The sequence below is a fragment of the Mobula hypostoma genome, chromosome 1, assembly GCF_963921235.1.
Source record: "Mobula hypostoma chromosome 1, sMobHyp1.1, whole genome shotgun sequence".
Classification (NCBI taxonomy): Eukaryota; Metazoa; Chordata; class Chondrichthyes; order Myliobatiformes; family Myliobatidae; genus Mobula; species Mobula hypostoma.
In genome coordinates, this window is record NC_086097.1 from 142,088,947 (window position 1) to 142,110,589 (window position 21,643).

At 40.2% G+C, this 21,643-nt stretch overlaps 1 protein-coding gene across 8 annotated transcripts in view; it reads right to left on the reverse strand.

Moving 5' to 3' along the window:
- LOC134351033 (microtubule-associated protein 4-like) overlaps window positions 1-21,643 on the reverse strand; it is a 317,873-nt gene that overhangs the window by 36,345 nt on the left and 259,885 nt on the right. For 7 of the 8 annotated variants that reach the window (XM_063057031.1, XM_063057058.1, XM_063057050.1 and 4 more), the window contains 5 exons: window positions 20,727-20,821; window positions 19,397-19,597; window positions 9,342-9,516; window positions 6,870-6,932; window positions 4,866-5,194 (listed from right to left, as the gene is read on the reverse strand). In XM_063057031.1, the coding sequence (XP_062913101.1) occupies window positions 4,866-5,194; window positions 6,870-6,932; window positions 9,342-9,516; window positions 19,397-19,597; window positions 20,727-20,821 (863 nt within the window). The remainder of the gene's footprint in view (window positions 1-4,865; window positions 5,195-6,869; window positions 6,933-9,341; window positions 9,517-19,396; window positions 19,598-20,726; window positions 20,822-21,643) is intronic. The other variant, XM_063057078.1, reaches the window with a different exon arrangement.

Consider the following 21,643-nt stretch of genomic DNA (forward strand, 5'->3'; position numbering starts at 1 on the left):
AAAGTATTACACACAAAGTGGTGGGGGTCTGAGGTGTGCCATGGAATAAAGCAACCAGGGAAAAATGATCCATCATTCCTTGAAAGTAGACAGATAAGATCATAAAGAGATCTTCCAAAACATTTGCCTTCATAAATCAAGGCACTGAGTACAGGAATTGGGATATTGTGGTAAGAGTTGCATAAGATGTTGCTGACGCCAAATTTAGGGTACTGGATGCAGTTTTGTCACGCATAAGAAAGATGCCAGTAAGATTGAGAGATCAGATAAAAATTTACAAGGATGTTGCCAGGTCTTGAGGACATGAATTACAGGGAAAAGCTGAATAGGCGAGGATGTTATTCCCGAGAGTACAGGAGAATCGCCGGGGGGGGGGGGGGGGGGGGGGGGCGGATGTGATAGACATATAAAAAATTACAAGGGATATAGATAGGGCAAAAGCAAACAGGCTTTTTCCACTTAGCAACACACATCAAAGTTGCTGGTGAACGCAGCAGGCCAAGCAGCATCTGTAGGAAGAGGTGCAGTCGACGTTTCAGGCCGAGACCCTTCGTCAGGACTAACTGAAGGAAGAGTGAGTAAGGGATTTGAAAGTTGGAGGGGGAGGGGGAGATCCAAAATGATAGGAGAAGACAGGAAGGGGAGGGATAGAGCCAAGAGCTGGACAGGTGATAGGCAAAAGGGGATACGAGAGGATCATGGGACAGGAGGTCTGGGAAGAAAGATGGGGGGGGGGGACCCAGAGGATGGGCAAGGGGTATATTCAGAGGCACAGAGGGAGAAAAAGGAGAGTGAGAGAAAGAACGTGTGCATAAAAATAAGTAACAGATGGGGTACGAGGGGGAGGTGGGGCCTAGCGGAAGTTAGAGAAGTCGATGTTCATGCCATCAGGTTGGAGGCTACCAGACGGAATATAAGGTGTTGTTCCTCCAACCTGAGTGTGGCTTCATCTTTACAGTAGAGGAGGCCGTGGATAGACATGTCAGAATGGGAATGGGATGTGGAATTAAAATGTGTGGCCACTGGGAGATCCTGCTTTCTCTGGAGGACAGAGCGTAGATGTTCAGCAAAGTGGTCTCCCAGTCTGCGTCGGGTCTCGCCAATATATAAAAGGCCACATCGGGAGCACCGGACGCAGTATATCACCCCAGTTGACTCACGGTGAAGTGTTGACTCACCTGGAAGGACTGTTTGACCTCCAACCTGATGGCATGAACATCGACTTCTCTAACTTCCGCTAGGCCCCACCTCCCCCTCGTATCCCATCTGTTACTTATTTTTATGCACACATTCTTTTTCTCTCACTCTCCTTTTTCTCCCTCTGTCCTTCTGAATATACCTCTTGCCCATCCTCTGGGTTCCCCCCCCCCCGTCTTTCTTCCCGGACCTCCTGTCCCATGATCCTCTCGTATCCCCTTTTGCCTATCACCTGTCCAGCTCTTGGCTCCATCCCTCCCCCTCCAGTCTTCTCCTATCATTTTGGATCTCCCCCTCCCCCTCCAACTTTCAAATCCCTTACTCACTCTTCCTTCAGTTAGTCCTGACAAAGGGTCTCGGCCTGAAACGTCGACTGCACCTCTTCCTACAGATGCTGCTTGGCCTGCTGCGTTCACCAGCAACTTTGATGTGTGTTGCTTGAATTTCCAGCATCTGCAGAATTCCTGTTGTTTTTCCACTTAGCTTGGGTGAGATTAGAACTAGAGGTCATGGGTTAATGGTGATAAGGGGGAAAGTTTAAGGGGAACATGAGGGGAATCTTCTTCACTCATAGGGTGGTGACAGCATGGAATTAGCTGCCAATGGTGCATGTGGGTTCAATTTCAACATTTACAGTTACAGGAATATGGACGGGAGGGGCATGGAGATCTACAGTAGAGGTGCACATCAGTGGACAGGTGAGCCATTGGGTCTGATGCTGTTCTGCAGTGTTCTATGTCTCCAGGAGTGGGCCAGGAATTGGAGGATTGTTTAGACAAAGGACAGACAGTTTAACATCAGTAATGTGCAATTTATTAGAATGAATTCTGAGCAACAGTATAAATCTTTATTTATGACAGCAAAGTCGAAAACAATAAGCGTGGATTGATTTGTAGTAGCATGGTCTGAAAAGGTCCCATAAAGCAGTCTAGTCAATGAAGCAAAATTACTAGTGAGATCAGCACTAAAATTGGTTCCATATAGGAATCAAAGAGATTTGTTAACAGATATTCAGCAAGCCAGGCAGTATGTATGGAAAAGAGTAAACAGTCGATGTTTTGGGCTGAGACCCATCATCAGGGTCTGATGAAGGGTCTCGGCCTGAAATGATAACTGTTTATTCTTTTCCGTAGATGCTGCCTGGCCTGCTGAGTTCCTCCAGCAATCTGCGTGTGTTGCTTTGTATCTCCAGCATTTGCAGATTTTCTTGTGTTTGTTAACAGGCACTTCAGTGATAGTTAGGATTACAGTAGGGGTGAGTAGAATCTTGCACAATCCATATGGAGAAGGGAAAGTGAAAATAATGACAGAGGCTAGTAGGTGATAGGTGGAGGCAACAAAGAATTACAGATGATGGAATCTGATAGAAACAGAAGATGGTGCATGGATTCCATTATCTACACCCCTTTCTTGCCCTAGCCTGTCATTATTTCCACTCTTCCCTCCTCCATCACCAATTACTTCCTCTCATCTGGACCTATCTACTGCTTGCCAGCTTTTTCCCTCCCCTTTCTGTCACCTCTTTATGCTGGCCATTTTCCCTCTGCTCTTTCATTCTGGATTAACAGCCTTGACTCGAAGAATCAGCTGGCCATTTCCCTCTACAGATGCTGCTTGACTGACTTCTGCCAGCAATTTTTTTTTGTTCCAGATTTCAGCATCTGTAGCCCCTGTCTCTAAATTTCAAAGAATATTGCCAGGACTAGAAGACTAGCTATGAGGAAAGATTGGGCAGCCACGATCTTTTTTTGGAACAGGTGGGTGAGAAGAAATGTAATTAAGGTATATACAGATAAAACAGGAAAGAGCTATTTCCTATAATAGAGAGATCAAAAACTTTGGAAAGTAGATTTAATAAGTGAAAAAAAATCACCGGAGGTTGATAAAGACTGGAACTTGCTGTCTGAAAGGATAGTAAAGACTTCATCACATTTAAAACTTACAGGGCTATACATGAAAAATTGGAGTTTGCACTGAATGGTGGTATTAAACTGTGTAGCTCTTTTCATACAGACACAGACAAGAATGGCCTTTTTTGAATCAAATATTTTCAATAATTCTATCACTGTTTTTCCAGTAATTTGCTACCTAGGCCACCTTGCCATGAAAACTTTACGACTTCACTTATTTTTATAACTGTTTCAAATTTATCACATTGCTATCAAATTGAATAAAAAATTCTCCCCTATTATAATGCAAGGGGATTCTTTGCTATAAGATTACTAACTAAAAGTGATGTTGTGGGGATGGATTCTCTCACGGTGGTGTCTGAAAAGAGGATGCTGTCTAAGTTGCATGCCATCTTGGTCAATGTCTCCCATCCACTATATAATGGAGTGGTTGGGCACAGGAGTACATTCAGCCAGAGACTCATTCCTCCGAGATGCAGCACAGAGTGTCATAGGAAGTCATTCCTGCCTGTGGCCATCAAACTTTACAACTCCTCCCTTGGAGGGTCAGACACCCTGAGCCGATAGGCTGGTCCTGGACTTATTTCATAATTTACTGGCATAATTTACATATTACTATTTAACTATTTATTACTATTTTCTATTACTATTCTATTACTACTTATTATTTCTATGACTATTACTATTTACTAATTGTAATATTACTATTACTATTTATTATTTATGGTGCAACTGTAGCGAAAACCATTTTCCCCCGGGATCAATAAACTATGACTATGAAACTTCCAATGCAGCAGTCCTAATATTGGAATTAACCCTATATAGTTTTCTCCTGTACTCCTAACATTAAACTTAGTATTATAGACTTTAATTTTGATTAGATTTTAGGGGCCACATTACACAATTTATAACATAATTTAAAAACTTGCAGAGGCGAGTTAACAAAAATGGTAAACATGCTTCACTGGGTTACAAGCACAGTTGGGACTATGCCATAAAATTCTATATTATTCTTACAATAGTCAAATTAGAGTTAAAAGCCAGGAAACAAAATGAAGGTTATTCAGTAACTGAATGGGGAGTGAATCTTGGGCAGTAAACTTCATAGAGTTACGATTTCAGGTCAAACCTCACAATTATATTTACTCTTTCAAATGTTATCTGATAATTTTCTTTCGGAAGAATACAACCTTCCAGAAATAATACACATCTTCAAACTAAGTGTTTGATATTTCTTGGAATACTTTTATAATTTTCAATATTGCCCCATAATTAATGGATGAGCTGAACAAGGAGTGAAACAGAAGACAAATGAATATTCAAAAGATACAAGGTGCATAGAATATTAAATCAGAAAGATAAATAAGTTCAACGAGAGTAATAGGAATAGTCCAAACATTAATGAGGAAATTATTAAGAGTAATGAATATTTAGAACAAGTAGAAAGTTACATACAGTATATTAGCATTTTTTAAAAATAGAACTGCACTTTCAAAAATTTCTTGGATTACGTGACTGTTCTGCATTGTTTGAATATTCTGAGTAAACAGAAGGCAATACTTCAATTCAAGTCATTTTTTTAAAATAAGGAGTATTAGTATGTTACATGGTTGAACTTTGATCAACAAAGGAAGCTTCATTCTCCCCTACTATTTTTCTCATTTCAATTTTCCAATGCTTACTTCTCACTTAATTTATCAAAGTGTGCTTGAATAAAATGACTGGCATTCATTTATCTTCAAATAGGAAACCACTTACTTTTCCTCCTCCAGGTTGGTGTTTGATATTATCTGTGGATCCGATTTTTGATTTAACATTTTTTAGGTCTGGAGCTGGGGCACTAGTTGGTCGTGGTTGCTTTGGACCTGCTGCTACAGTGGGTTTTGAAGCTGTACGGGAAATGGGTGTCACTCTTTTTGCCTCAGAAGCAGCTGTTGTCTTCAGAGCCAGTGTTCTGGGTGCCCGAGAAGTGTTAGATGATGGTGTTCCAGGACTACTCACACCAAGAGGTGTGCTTGGCGTACTTGGGGTAGTGCCAGCACTCTTCATAGAGGCTGTAGAAGTAGTCTTTGGGCGACCCGTCTCACCTAAGATCAAAACAAGAAGAAAGCTATAATCTTGATAAAAATAAATTGTTTCTAGATTAGGTTGATCTAGTTATGTGTTGAACAATGACATTATTTTACAGTAATGAACAATGCATGACATCTAAATTAGCTAGATGCCTAAAAGTATAAAATACTACACTGCTCTTTCCTATTCCTCAAACATCCTTTCACAAATAAACATCTATCTGTCTCTTGAACTGACTCCATGAGCAGTTTAGGTTATACCACAGTTCTCAAACTGAGGATCCCCCCACTGGAAATCAGGTTTTTCATTTGTTATTGGTGTTTACTTACAAGGAAGCTTTACTTGCATCAAAAGCAAACGTCCAAAATAAGAGCACCAAATTTGTGGTCAACTGTTCAATGTAGCCTTGACTGCCAAGTGATCTGAATGGCATTGACATATATCCATATCAGATTAAAACTTGACTATATGAGTTTATCTATGGGTGAATGAATCAACAGATCAGAGCTCACAATTATCCCCAGTCCTTACCATTCAAATGATGTAGGTGGAAGTTTAGTCCAAAGATGGGAAAAATGTAATTGGCTTTAGCATTGCTGACTCATGGGAAAGAGAGCAGAAAACCAACTCATGATCACAAAACCGGAACAATGATAGAATGTTCAAATGCACTTGTTGGTTGAGGTCACAGCAACAACACATAGGACACTCATCCCTCCCCACTGAACTCCCTCCGGGAACTTACCGCTGTTAAGTGGGACAGTGCTACACCTAGATCCTACACCTCTTCCCTCAACACCATTCAGGGCCACAAACAGTCATTCCAGATGATGTGACACTTCACCTGCAAGTTTGACAAGGTCATCTATTGTATCCACTGCTCCCGTTGTGGCCTCCTCTACATTGATGAGACCCAATGTAGATTGGTGGACTGCTTTGTCAAGTACTTTACTCAGATTGGAGGAGCAACACCTCATATTCAGTCTGGGTATCCTCCAACCTGATGGAATGAGCATTTCTTTTGCTAACTTCCTGTAATTTCACCTTCCTTCTCTCTTTTTCCATTCCCCAATCTGGTACCCTTCTTGCCCCTTTCTCTTCTCCTCACTTGCCCATCACCTGTCTCTAGTGCCCTCTCCTTCCCTTTATCCTACTGTCCACTCTTTTCTCCTATCAGATTCCTTCTTCTTCTTTTGATCTTTACTTCTTCCGACTATCACCACCCAGCTTCTCACCATCACTCCCTCTTTACCCACCTATCTTCCCCCCTCACCTTGTTTCTCCTATCATTTGCCAGCATACGCTCCTTCCCATCCCCCACTTTCTTATTCAGGCTTCTTCACCTTCCTTTCCAGTCAACTGTTCATTGACCTGCTGAGTTGCTCCAGCGTCTCCTGTATGTTGCTCTGGATTTTCAGTATCCACCAAATCTCGTGTTTATGTCTTCCAAAATGCATCCTCTAATCACACACGAGGAATGCCAATATAAATGAAGTACTAGGAGACAACTGGTGCACATGTAACTACATCCCAAGCAAGAAAATTCAGGAGTGTGGAAAGTTATGAGCTAATGCAAAACCATTGCTGTCAGTGACGGCCCGATGAAGTTGGGGATGGGGAGAGGAGGAGTATTGCAAAGAAAGTGAAATGCACAATAATACAAGGAGAAATAAAACAAACACTCATTACCCAAGGGAGACTTTGCAGACAGGGGCTTCCTAACTTCTGTAGATTTTGGTTCAGTTTTGATAGCTGAAAATAAAATGTTTAAAGAGTTATAATAATTTTACCAATTTAAGGTGCTAGCTCTAAACAGCCTCTCCCTACTCTAATAACCTTACAACTTTTTAAACATCTTTTTCCTTTGGCAGGAAAAACAAAACCCTTTATAGATTTGGTTAAATGATCCTTGCTTAAAATTGCTCAGAGACTAGGCCTTACCCCATTTCTTACATGCTATAACTGCATGACCCAAGGCCAAAGAATTCCACAAAGAGCTCGTCACATATCAGCATTCTTGAGCCATAATTCTGGTCTTTCTGAAGGATGGGCTGAGCCAGCCTAAAAGATTTCATATTTGTATTTTGATATAAAATAGCTAATCCACACTGATCAGTTTGAGTGAGGAAACAAATGGTTTGAGACAGTCTCACAACTAGAAGTAATTTATTATTTCAAAATGTAATCAGGGAAAAAAAATTAAGTTTTGAACTCATTAGGTGAGGGCTATTGATATTTAGCATGGAACTATGCTCAACTCAAACACCCAATACATTTAAGGTCAAGTTTCAGAAGAACCAAGAAGTCAGCAAGAAGCTCTGTCTTCTCAAATATTTAGAAATGCTCATGCTATTAAGGATTTAAAAGTGTATATACAAACCCCATTTCCAGAAAAGTTGGGATATTTTCCAAAATGCAATAAAAACAAAAATCTGTGATATGTTAATTCACGTGATCCTTTATTTAACTGGCAAAAGTACAAAGAAAAGATTTTCAATAGTTTTACTGACCAACTTAATTGTATTTTGTAAACATACACAAATTTAGAATTTGATGGCTGCAACACACTCAGCAAAAGTTGGGACAGAGGCATGTTTACCATTGTGTTACATCATCTTTTCTTTTAATAACACTTCTTAATCATTTTGGAACTGAGGATACTAATTGTAGTAGATTTGCAATTGGAAATTTTGACCATTCTTGCTTGACATAAGACTTCAGCTGCTCAACGGTCCGTGGTCTCCATTGTCTGATTCTCCTCTTCATGATGCGCCATACATTTTCAATAGGAGATAGATCTGGACTGGCAGCAGGCCAGTCAAGCACACGCACTCTGTGTCTACAAAGCCACGCTGTTGTAGTCCGTGCAGAATGTGGTCTGGCATTGTCCTGCTGAAATAAGCATGGACGTCCCGGGAAGAGACGTCATCTTGATGGCAACATATGTCTCTCTAAAATCCTAATATGCCTCAGAGTCAATGGTACCTTCACATACATGCAACTCACCCATGCCGTGGGCACTGATGCACCCCCATACCATCACAGATGCTGGCTTTTGCACCTTTCGCTGATAACAATCTGGATGGCCGTTTTCATCTTTGGAACTCGACACCCGTTTTTTCCGAAAACTAGCTGAAATGTGGACTCATCTGACCACAGCACACAGTTCCACAGTCTTTCGGTCCATCTGAGATGAGCTTAGGCCCACAGAACTCGCCGGCATTTCTGCATAGAGTTGATGTATAGCTTCCTCCTTGCGTAATACAGTTTCAAGTTGCATTTCTGGATGCAGCAACGGACTGTGTTGAGTGACAATGGTTTTCCAAAGTACTCCCGAGCCCAGGTGGCTATAATTGTCACAGTAGCATGACGGTTTCTTAGGCAGTGCCGCCTGAGAGCTCGAAGATCACACGCATTCAACAGTGGTTTCCAACCTTGCCCTTTACGCACTGAGATGTCTCTGAATTCCCTGAATCTTTTCACAATATTATGTACTGTAGATGTTGAAAGACCTAAATTCTCTGCAATCTTGCATTGAGAAATGTTCCCTTTGAACTGACCAACAATTCTCTGACGAATTTTGGCACAAAGGGGTGAGCCACGACCCATCCTTGCTTGCAAAGACTGAGCCTTTGATGGACGCTACTTTTATACCAGTCATGATACCTCACCTGCTACCAATTAGCCTGCTTAATGTGGAGTCTTCCAAACCGGTGTTACTTGAATATTCTGTGCACTTTTCAATCTTATTTTAACTCTGTCCCAACTTTTGTTGAGTGTGTTGCAGCCATCAAATTCTAAATTTGTGTATGTTTACAAAATACAATTAAGTTGGTCAGTAAAACTATTGAAAATCTTTTCTTTGTACTTTTGTCAGTTAAATAAAGGTTCATGTGAATTAACATATCACAGACTTTTGTTTTTATTGCATTTTGGAAAATATCCCAACTTTTCTGGAAATGGGGTTTGTATTTATTTAGATATATTTCAGTTAGCACAACTAATTAAAACAAAAAAACATCATAGGAGGAGGAAATTATCATCTATCCTCACACAATGGCAAGTAAGAACCCACAACATACAAGGTTATGAAGTCAATAGCTAACTAACATAGTGTACTATCCCTTCCAATACCCCTTACATGAAAATATTGTAACGTACATGTTGGTCTTCTAGGGGTAGAGGCTGTGGTATTTCTTGGAGTTGACCCAGCAGTAGCTGCTACCTTTTGTACTGATGTTGTACTGCTCTTAACAGTAATGTTACTGGGTGTTTTTGTCACACCTGCAGATGGTGGTCTAGATGAAGGCTTTGTTGGACTCTTTGACTCAGTTGCCTGTAAAAATAAAGAAAACAAGATGTATGGCAACTGTTACGTAGCATCAGAATGCAAGGAAATAGCGCCAACTCTGATGACAAAACAGATGTATTAAACGTGTACAGAATCTCAATACATCTCTCAAGCACATAAAAATAGTTCATTAACTATTAAACACTTTCAAGAATAATGGACAATTTAAAATAAATGTTGCAGTCAATTTGCATACATTAGGAACCAACAAACCAATGAGACAGCAAGTTACACTTCTTTTTGCTCTTAAGACTCTACAGAGGAAGTGAAAATTATGGAATCTCTGTATTAGAAATCAACAAAGATTTAATGGGTGCAAAGGCCAGGATTCTATGGTGATGCTATTTGAAGGATCAATGAACAAGAAACCTGTTAATCTTTCTTGAATATTAACATCCATGCAAACCCTAGCTCAGGAAGGAGAACATTGACTTAAGAATGACTTGAAAGATAGCTGCACAAATATTAATGCACTATAGCATCTCTTACCTTCTTAAAATGGAAATGTCAATTATATTACACTGATTTATATTACACTGTCATCTATTTACATTACATTTGTCAAAAAGCCCATATTCCTGACACACCTTCAAAACTCTTTGGCTATTACTGGCAGGATTTATGACAGTGAGGAGCCACGCTTAACTATTTTTTGAATACTTCCCACTGCAGTTTCCAGCCTAGTCAAGGATCAACTTTTTTCACCATATATATTTACATAAATTAGGAAATTGGGTTAATTAAATTAACAATCTTACTGAAGTTCAATCTTTACCCTTTTTCAGAACAATGCCTAAATTCTTATTAGTATTTTTCCCATTGATCCCTTAGACCAAGTCCAGAACTGTCTGATCAAGCTGCATGCAGATTTTAAATGACTATAATTTTACAGGATTAACTCTAAGATGGTTAAAACCTCCCTTTATTATTGATTAATTTCTGTACTAGTCAGAAATGTGCACACATATTTGCCTTTTTAACCTTCCCCTAATATACCTCAGCAGCATGCTTGTCCTTGTTTGGTTCAGTTGAATGTTAATATCTTCATTTCTTGATCTAAATAATATAATTCCTTCTCATAGTTGTAATAGTTTGGTAAACCAATATTGTTATGTCAGCTTCCTTTCCCATCTCCTTTTTATCTAAAACCCTGTATCCAAAATATTGAGCTGCCAATTCGACTGTTCTTAAAAAACTAACTGGGTTTCCAACTGAGCCAAGTTGGTATACTGGCAAGTTACACAAAGCACAATATTATAGATTAATTTTCAATTCCAGTGATGCTAATTATAGCTGACGCGTTACGGCTGGCTTATGAGCTGCAGAAGAAGAGCATCCTGTTGGTGACAAAGTCATACAGTGGAAAATGACCCTTCAACCTTATCTGTGCCGACCAAAGTGCCTAATTAAGCTAGACCTTTTCAACTTGTGTTTGGCCCACTTCCCTCTAAACTTTTCCTCTCCCTGTACCGTTCTAAATGTCTTTTAAACATTGTGAATGTTCCTGCCTCCACCACTTCTTCTGGTAGCGTAAAGTTCATAAGTACATTTACTATCAAAGTATATATACGATGTACAATCTTGAGATTTGTCTCCTAACAGTTTGTGTGAAAAACTTGCCGTTTGGGTAATCTTTAAATCTTTCCCCACTCACTTTAAACCTACACCCTCTAGTTCTGACTTACCTATCCTAGGAAAAAATCTGTGACCATCCACTTTATCTATGCCTCTCATGATAATATAAATCTTTATAAGCTCATCCTTCAATGCTTCAAAGAAAGTGGTCTCAGCCCATCCAATCTCTCCCAATAACTCAATCCCCGAGTCCCGGCAACATTCTTGTGAATCTTCTCTACATCCTCTCTAGCTTAATCACACCTTCCTTTAATATGTCCAGATCTGCACATGATACTCCAAGTGTGGTCTCATCAATGTCTTGTACTACCATAATATGACATTCCTACTCTTGTACTTAGTGCCCTGATCAATGAAGGCATGTTCAATTTGCCTTCTTCAGCTTACTGTCTAATTATGTCACCACTTTCAGGAAACTCTGTTGTGGATCTACAGGGCCTTACCATTCACTGTGTATGCCCTACCCCAAGTTAATTTCCCTAAATGTATTACTTCACATTTGCCTGAACTGAATTCCAAGAGCCATGCCTTTGCCCATTTTCCCAACAGATCTGGATCCTGTTGTAACTTTAGATAACATTCTTCATTAAACCACCACACCATCTATTTTGGTGTCATCACAAACCTTACCTCAGCTTGTCCTTCCAGCCCTTCTTTAAGCCCTCCAATCTTACGCTACATCACCTGGCTAATGAAGATTAAAAAATCACACCCAGGACTTCAGCAATTTATTTCCTTGCCTCCCACAATATCCTACGATGGACCTGGCCAGGCCCTGAGGATTTATCAACTTTTATGCACCTCAATACTGCCATCACATCCTCTTTCAAAAAGTTGATATGTTTCAGGACATCACTGTTATTTTTCTTGAACTCTGTAACTTCCATATCCTTCTCCAAAGTATAGCTGAGAAATCACAAACAAGAGAAAATCTGTAGCTACTGCAACTCCAAGCAACACACATAAAATGCTAGAGGAATAAGCTTGTAAAGATTTGGCCTGCTGGGTTCCTCCAGCAATTTGTGTGTTACAACTGAGAAGTATTCATTTTAGACCTTCCCATTATCTTGTGGCCTCACACACAGATAATCACACTGATCCCTACTGGGATCTACTCTTTCCCTTGTTACCTTTTTGCTCTTTATATGGGATCTTTTAGGATTCTCCTTTACTTTATCTGCCAAGGATGTCTCAAATTCTCTTACTGTCCTCCCAATTTCCTTCTTAAATGCACTCCTACTAGGATTCCATCTGCTTATACCCAATACATACCTCCTCCTTTTTCCTGACTGGAGCCTCAAGATTCCTTGTCAACCAGGGTTCCCTTATCCTGACAGTCCTGCACTTTACTCCAGAAGAAACATGTTGGCACTGAATTATCCTTATATGATTTTTAAAGCCTCCCATTTGCCACCCCATCCCCTTCTACCTGCTAACACCCGCTATCAATCAACCTTTTCAAGTTCCTGTCTAATGCCTTCAAAATTAGCCAAGCTCCAATGTAGGATTTTAATTTACCTAGTTTTATCTATTTAAAATCTATAGAATTATGGTCACTGGTCCCAAAGCGCACCCCCACTGACACATCAGCAACTCGCCCTGCGTCATTTCCAAAGAGGTTGAGTGTCAGGCCCTTCTAGTAGGGCTATCTACATATTGCTAGAGTTCTTGGTTCTGTTCACTGATTTTGAGACTTTAGTTGTGACTTAAGCATGATTGAATACAATTATTCATAGTTGCTGTTTCAAACAGAAGCACTCTTGCTGTGTTCAAAACGAAAATTCAATCAGCTCTATCAACTGGACAAGGACATGAACTTCCTATGAGCTAAAATGCTTTCTACATAAGTTTGTGTCATCCAAGACCTGGTCTTTTCCAAGTCTGATATTTGCAAAACATTTCCTATCAGCAACACAAAAATACTATTTTACATGAGTTAAGCTTATAATTCTTTTATTTTTCCTGCATGAAGCCCAGTACACACACACTCCAACCCTCACTGTTCTCCTAACTCACCATGTTCAGTGTTTAACATCTTCTCTAGCCCATCCTTTCCTGACTTAGACTGAGGCTATGTACCCAGACCTGAGCTTAAGAAAGCATGCTCTCCACCACAAGAAATGTTTACTTTCTAGTACTGTATTTCCCCTCTAAACCTAGCATTCTTTCCAAATATTTCCCTTCCATTAAACTTCTCACAAAGCCATTTTCTTCTATCTTCCATATCTAAATATTTCAAGGATAATGTTTCATCCCTTTTCTTCAAACTGCCCTAATGGCTGCATATCACCGAAGAACTTAATCAAACACACAAAGCTAAACAACCAGAAACTTCATAACTGTTTTTTAATGTCATGGCAATTTAAAATCAGAGAAAGTTACAAGATGGAAGAAAGCCACATGGTCCATGCTGGGTCTCTGCAAGAGCCAACTCATCTTGGGATACCATGGACCTTAAGCTTCTGGACCAGCCTACTGAGCATGGCCTTATGCCTTATTTTAGTCCACACAGATGATACCTATCATCCTGTTTTCAATCTTAATTACCTGCTCAAAGTATTTAATCTAATTAATGTGGCAGTAATTCCCCAATAAGACCATACAGATTTTCCCTGATCAGCTCTCGCCTTTCCAAAGGTACATACAGTAAACCCTAACTCTCGGGATCTTCTCCATTAGTAGCACAAGGCTCACCAACATGTAGTTACCAGGCTCAATCCTGCTGCCCTTAAGAAAAGGAACACTAACTTTAAAACTCGTCTTCTGGAACCTCATCTGTGTCTAACAAAAACACGTACATCTCATTTGGCTCCAGTGCTTCCCAGCACAAACTGGAATAGTTCTCATCCAGCCTAGGGGGTTGCCCATAACATCCTCAATCTCCTCATTCTGAACATTTATCTGCACCAGATCATCTCTGTACCCTGCCTGAACCCACTTTCTTCCACTTACTTCTCCACATTGTACGGATCTACATATTGATTTCCCATTTGGTCTATAAAGGGCTTACTCCAGCCCTAACTAATAACAGAAAAATTAATTCTCCTGTACATCCTCTACAACCCTTCAATTTGTTCTCTTTTAACCACTTGTACTTTTCCCTTTCCAATGTCAAAACTGAATCTGTCTTTGCTAATCCCATAACCACTCACTTCCCCACCAACGCTACTTATTGAGTATATAAAAAATGTTTTCCCATGTGTCATTTTAGGTTCTTTTGCCCATTACCTTCACCCTATGGTTGCTAATTCTTAACCCTACTGCCAATGGAAACATCTAAAGATGCCGACAGTCCTGAGTGTTTTCAGTATTTTCTGTTTTTCAGATTTCTTGCGTATGCACTTCTGATTTTCATTTACTCTTTCTTAGATATCTACTATTGCACAATGAGAATGGCTATTGCGGTAAACAAAATAACAAAAGACAAATGCATAAAATCAAGAGCTGTTACTGAGATAAAACAGATGTTTTTATTCTTTTCAGGGAGTTCCTCAGGATAATTTACTTCCACTCCAGTTTTATAAGATAGCTGATGAAGTCAATGTAGGACCCCCACAGAGAGGATAAGTGGTGTCCAAAAGGGTGGGCTAAAAGATACCATGCAAAGTGGTAAATTCCTTCTGCTGTTTATTCTGGGGTTCCATGTGGTCCCAGTACGTGGCTTAGTGCTAATCCAAATACTCCATTTCCACCGTAACAAATCACTGGTCATAGATTCTCAGGAGTAAATGGGAAAGTTTCATTTTTTACCTCTCCGTGGCTTCGGGAACAACCTTGAGTCAACGACTTTTTCCGGTGACAGTGCTTGGAATAGACCACTCTGTAAGCTTGGTGTCAGCAGTGCAAACAACATGACCTGCCTGGCTGAAAGCTCTACTATTCCTCAAGGGAAAAGAAGCAGCTCTTCAAGCACATGAAGGCTGTGACTCAAGACAAAACTCATGGTGTAAAGAGCAAAAGGATTGTGCAATGAGTGAAGAAGGCCCAACAACACTCTGACAATCATGAAGGGCACAAGTTCTTTGGTGAAAGCCACCTAGGAACTAAACACACAAGGTTGCATCGAATTGGGAGCCAAGGCTGGAAATGAATTTCTCAAAAGTAGGCAAGCAGTTTCTTTGAGTATTCTCTGTATATGAGAATCTTTGATCTGAGTGACATGAACTCCACAGTGCAGCAACTTACTTAGTCCATACTTGCTGTCACTGATAACTAACACAAAGTCAAATGTTAACTAAATATTAACAAGCAAGCTTTGGGAGCCGACAGTGTCGTTACAGAATTTTAGTTTTCTGTGATGAGGATCTTCCAATCACAAATCTCCAAACGTGCCATTCCTATCTGGAAAGAGGAAGATATTCCGGGGATGTGACTATCTTCAAGAACACAGACAAATCAAATGGTGGTTATAAGCAGGGGGATCTCACAATTGTCTATTACAGGGAAAGTCATTCAACCACTACCTGTCAGTGCGTTAAGAGCTGTGAAGATTTGTTGATTTAGGGATATAGTAGACATTACTTTCACTACTCAAGAACTCCAAACAAATGCAAACAACAGCAACAACTTCTTAATGCAACCTTATACTGCTTCAATCTACATATAGATTGGGTGAACCAAGGGTGTTGAGGAAGACGATTTCTTGGAATGTATGTGGGATAGTTTTCTGAACCAACGTGCCGAGGAACCAACTAGAGAGCAGGCCATTCTAGACTGGGTATTGAGCAATGAGGAAGGGTTAGTTATCAATCTTGTCGTGCCAGGCCCCTTGGGTAAGAGTGACCATAATCTGGTGGAATTCTTCATTAAGATGGAGAGTGATATAGTTAATTCAGTAACAAAGGTTCTGAACTTATAAGAAGGGTAACTTTGATGGTATGAGACGTGAATTAGCTAAGATAGACTGGCAAATGATACTTAAAGGGTTGACGGTGGATATGCAATGGCAAGCATTTAAAGATCGCATGGATGAACTACAACAATTGTTCATCCCAGTTTGGCAAAAGAATAAACCAGGGAAGGTAGTGCACCCGTGGCTGACAAGGGAAATTAGGGATAGTATCAATCCCAAAGAAGAAACATACAAATTAGCCAGAAAAAGCGGCACACCTGAGGACTGGGAGAAATTCAGAGTCCAGCAGAGGAGGACAAAGGGCTAGGAAAGGGAAAAAAGATTATGAGAGAAAGCTGGCAGGGAACATAAAAACTGACTATGAAAGCTTTTATAGATATGTGAAAAGAAAAAGATAGGTTAAGACAAATGCAGGTCCCTTACAGTCAGAAACAGGTGAATTGATCATGGAGAACAAGGACATGGCAGACCAATTGAATAACTACTTTGGTTCTGTCTTCACTAAGGAGGACATAAATAATCTCCCGCAAATAGTAGGGGACCGAGGGTCTAGTGAGATGGAGGATCTGAGGGAAATACATGTTAGTAGGGAAGTAGTGTTAGGTAAACTGAAGGGATTAAAGGCAGATAAATCCCCAGGGCCAGATGGTCCGCATCCCAGAGTACTTAAGGAAGTAGCTCAAGAAATAGTGGATATTTAGTGATAATTTTTCAAAACTCTTTAGATTCTGGACTAGTTCCTGAGGATTGGAGGGTGGCTAATATAACCCCGCTTTTTAAAAAAGGAGGGAGAGAGAAACCAGGGAATTATAGACCGGTAAGCCTGACATCTGTGGTGGGGAAAATGCTAGAGTTAATTACCAAAGATGTGATAACAGCACATTTGGAAAGCGGTGAAATCATCGGACAAAGTCAGCATGGATTTGTGAAAGAAAAATCATGTCTGACGAATCTCATAGAATTTTTTGAGGATGTAACTAGTAATGTGGATAGGGGAGAACCAGTGGATGTGGTATATTTGGATTTTCAAAAGGCTTTTGACAAGGTCCCACACAGGAGATTAGTGTGCAAACTCAAAGCACACGGTATTGGGGGTATGGCACTGATGTGGATAGAGAATTGGTTGGCAGACAGGAAGCAAAGAGTGGGAATAAACGGGACCTTTTCAGAATGGCAGGCAGTGACCAGTGGGGTACCGCAAGGCTCAGTGCTGGGACCCCAGTTGTTTACAATATATATTAATGACTTAGACGAGGGAATTAAATACAGCATCTCTAAGTTTGCGGATGACACAAAGCTGGGTGGCAGTGTTAGCTGTGAGGAGGATGCTAAGAGGATGCAGGGTGACTTGGATTGGTTAGGTGAGTGGGCAAATTCATGGCAGATGCAATTTAATGTGGATAAATGTGAGGTTATCCACTTTGGTGGCAAGAACAGGAAAACAGATTATTATCTGAATGGTGGCCGATTAGGAAAAGGGGAGGTGCAACGAGACCTGGGTGTCATTGTACACCAGTCATTGAAAGTGGGCATGCAGGTACAGCAGGCGGTGAAAAAGGCGAATGGTATGCTGGCATTCATTGCAAGAGGATTCGAGTACAGGAGCAGGGAGGTACTACTGCAGTTGTACAAGGCCTTGGTGAGACCACACCTGGAGTATTGTGTGCAGTTTTGGTCCCCTAATCTGAGGAAAGACATTCTTGCCATAGAGGGAGTACAAAGAAGGTTCACCAGATTGGTTCCTGGGATGGCAGGACTTTCATATGATGAAAGACTGGATCGACTAGGCTTATACTCTCTGGAATTTAGAAGATTGAGGGGGAATCTTATTGAAACATATAAAATTCTGAGGGGATTGGACAGGCTAGATGCAGGAAGATTGTTCCCGATGTTGGGGAAGTCCAGAATGAGGAGTCACAGTTTGAGGATAAAGGGGAAGCCTTTCAGGACCGAGATGAGGAAAAACTTCTTCACACAGAGAGTGGTGAATCTGTGGAATTCTCTGCCACAGGAAACAGTTGAGGCCAGTTCATTGGCTATATTTAAGAGGGAGTTAGATATGGCCCTTGTGGCTCAAGGGATCAGGGGGTATGGAGAGAAGGCAGGTACAGGGTTTTGAGTTGGATGATCAGCCGTGATCATAGTGAATTGCGGTGCAGGCTCGAAGGGCCGAATGGCCTACTCCTGCACTATTTTCTATGTTCCTATGCTTCATTAAAACCTTTTGACTTCATCCATCAAGTGGGACTATGAAGTGCACTCCTCAAATTGAGCAAGCAAAGAAATTCATTTTCACTTTATGGCTGCTTCATAATACTGGGTAGGTGATAACTGAAAGAAGCACAAAACCAACCACAGTGCAGCCTGGTTTTAAACAAGCCTGCATCACTGCCCTGAGTCATTTTGTGATCTTTCTTACTGCAAATTTGCACCTCATCTCCAGCATGAGTGAAAGCAAACTACAAGGCTAACAGGGAACTTAGGTTATTTCCAGAACAAAAATGATTCTGAACTCAGCAGTCAAGCTAAGTATAAAACAACACTTGTGACATCAGACATCTGATGGCCAAGCTCCATATCGTCTTTGAATCTTCGACTCTTTTACTGACAAATATGAGGAAATGAGTTACAGTGAACAAACTTCAAATCTGTTAACAATTTGCAGCTGCTCTGTGACATTGCTCCCTGTCAAAAAGGTTCATTGTATGACACTGGAAAATGTTGCTATATTCCACATCTCAGGAACCATTTTTCAGTGAAGGCTGAAGAAATACATCCCTGCCAATTTTTAAGACAGCTATTTTTATTTAATTCTAATCATATAATGCTTTGATCCCCTAACTATATCATCCTTTACTTGTGCCATAGAAAATTTCTCTTGCTACAGGCACTGAAAATCTGTTCTCTTGCATGCACTCACAAACATGGACACAATACCTACCTCCCCATATCTCAACCTTCAAATGCTTCAGTCCCATCATACACCCAATTCTCAGTTGCACTCAGCATCCTTCCCTGAATACATATGACCTGTACCAAACCAACACACTTCCTCTCCCTTAAGACTCTCAGAGAAGTGCAGCCGTACAATCACATTTACAGACTAGCTGTCGCCCTCACCACTAATTCATCCTCATACACCCAATTTACACAAGAGTGAAAGCAGACTACTCATTTGCTGGTAAATATGAACATCTAGCCAAATCAAAGTCCATTGGAACACACAATAGGTGGGAGGCACATGTTTAGCCTTTACCCCAATTACCATCTCAGAAGCAGAGTTGAATTGTAATCCATACAAATCCAATAAAGGAAGGGGGAATAATTAATTAAATTTAGGAAAAAGAAAGCAATGACACCCGCTCCCTCCACCCTTACCTTTGGTTTCACATCTTTGGTGGTCGCAGAAAAAGACCGCACCGGACTAGAAGGAAGTCTCTTGGAAGTGGTAGCTGTCGTCATAGTGGTTGTACTGATTTTTTTATTGGGGCTTGGAACAGCTGCCGCAGGTCGCTTAAGGGAAGCTGATGGCTGTGGTTTAGTTTTGGTTGGTGAGATCTTTGTAGTCAGTGTGCCCACCTTTTACATACAGCGAAAGGGAATAACACAAAGGTCGACGATGCCAAAGAAAACATGGAATTAAAAGAAGCAAACAAAATACAAAGAAAAAATAGCCAATGGTAATTTTATGCCAAGTAAATAAACTCTGTGAATCCGAGACAAATTTTAATTGTACAAAGCTAGATGTCATAATTTTCTAGGTTCCCTGAAACACCTGTTGTCCCACTAAACAGAATACAGGTCAGGAGGGGACAAGAGCTGAAGGGGAGAATCAGAGTCAGAAGAGCCGGGGAAAGAAGGAAAGTGGGAGGGAAAGGACAGAAAACGGTGCAGCAGAAATACACAAAGAATAAGGGAAGAAAGAGAGGGAGAAAGGAAAAGAGACATTTACCATGGTTCTAATGCTTGGAAAGCCCAGGAGGTGGCACAAGTGAAGCACAGATTTCAGTTCAGATTAATGACACTATCTCTTCCAAAATTCCAGAGAATTTCCAGCCATAAAGAGGGCCAGATGCAAACACAAGCCACGGACAAAGGTCAGGGGAATTAAAAATTTAGACAATTAAAAGAATGCTAAAAAAATTTTCCAGATTAAAAAAGGGAACATAGGAGGGTTGGGAGGTCAGAAAGGTAAGAAGGCTGGATGGGGAGGGAAGAGTGGAAGAAAGAGCTGAGGGAAGGGGAGGGGGCAGGTGAATAGGGGAGATGCAAAGCAAGGGATGTGGAGGAAAAGGTAGGAAATATTAGTAGGCAGGGTGAGAGTTCATCACTCATTACTTTGTTTATAAGCCCATGGGTGAAGCTCAAGTTCTAGCTCTTTAACAACTGCTTAACTATTTTTCTAAAAATAAAGTGATAACATCAAGGCGTACACAAATGGACCAAATTTGGCTACATTTTGTGGGATCCTGAGTTTCAAGATATACAGAAGATATCAGTAGACAGCAAGGGGTCAGTTTATATAAAACTTGTAAAGTGCATTTTACTATTTGTCTGACAAAGTCAAAATATACAGACCAAAACCTATTTGCCTCAAAAACACAGACTTTAGGTTGCACTCATGAAAAAAAATTAACAGAAATATGGTTGTAGCAAATAAATATACAAAGCACAGGAAGATTGTTTTTCAACCAGAATGTGTACCTACCTTTCCTTTTGCATCAGGGGTTACTGGGTGCTCTTTGGAGACTGCAGCTGTCTCTTTTTTGGTCACATTCTCTGCTGTTGTTTCCTCTGGTTTGGCTGCAGATGTTTTTTTAAAAAAAACGAACAATGCAATCAGTGAAATTTCAAGGACAAATGTTTTATCTCTTGCTGCAAATCCATACTGCTTCAGGTGAGAAAATTTAGAGACTAGCTTAAACAAAGACATGCAATATCCATAGAATCCTTACAGAGACAAAGAAAATATGTATCTTTGGTATCACCTCTGATTAGTAATTAATAGCTTATAACTGCATTTCACATGTGACGTTCTACATTCCTCTAAACCAATATTTACTTTCTTCTCATTTAATATCAGTTTCACTGTTCTTCTTTGGAACATATATGAATAATCTTACAGTTTTGCATAAATTGACATCCTGCCACTTTGGACATTTAACCAATCCAAACCTTTTGCAGACACTTTGCATCCTTCTTGCATATCACCTTCCACCCATGTATTGTACCATTAATATAAGTGGACATATTACAAATCTGAACTTTCATTTGATATTAATATAGACCGAAGACCCAGCACAGATTAAGTGCATGAGGACCACAATCTGCAAATGACCCAAACATTCTACTGTCACTTCCCTTCAATCCTCTTCCATACAAACATATATTACCCCAAATTCAGAAAGTTTATTTTGAACAATGCTCTTTTGTAAGGCAATTGATAAAATGCTTTCCAAAAATCAACTTGTACAGTACATTTATAAAATCCTTTCCTGCTATTAGCTATACCTTGGTAATCCCTATTACACTATTTCTCTTTGATAAAATATTTGCTGATAGTAAGTCTATCAACTCATAAAATTATTTTTTTTTTTCACATGCTCTCTCTTGACTGAGTCATAT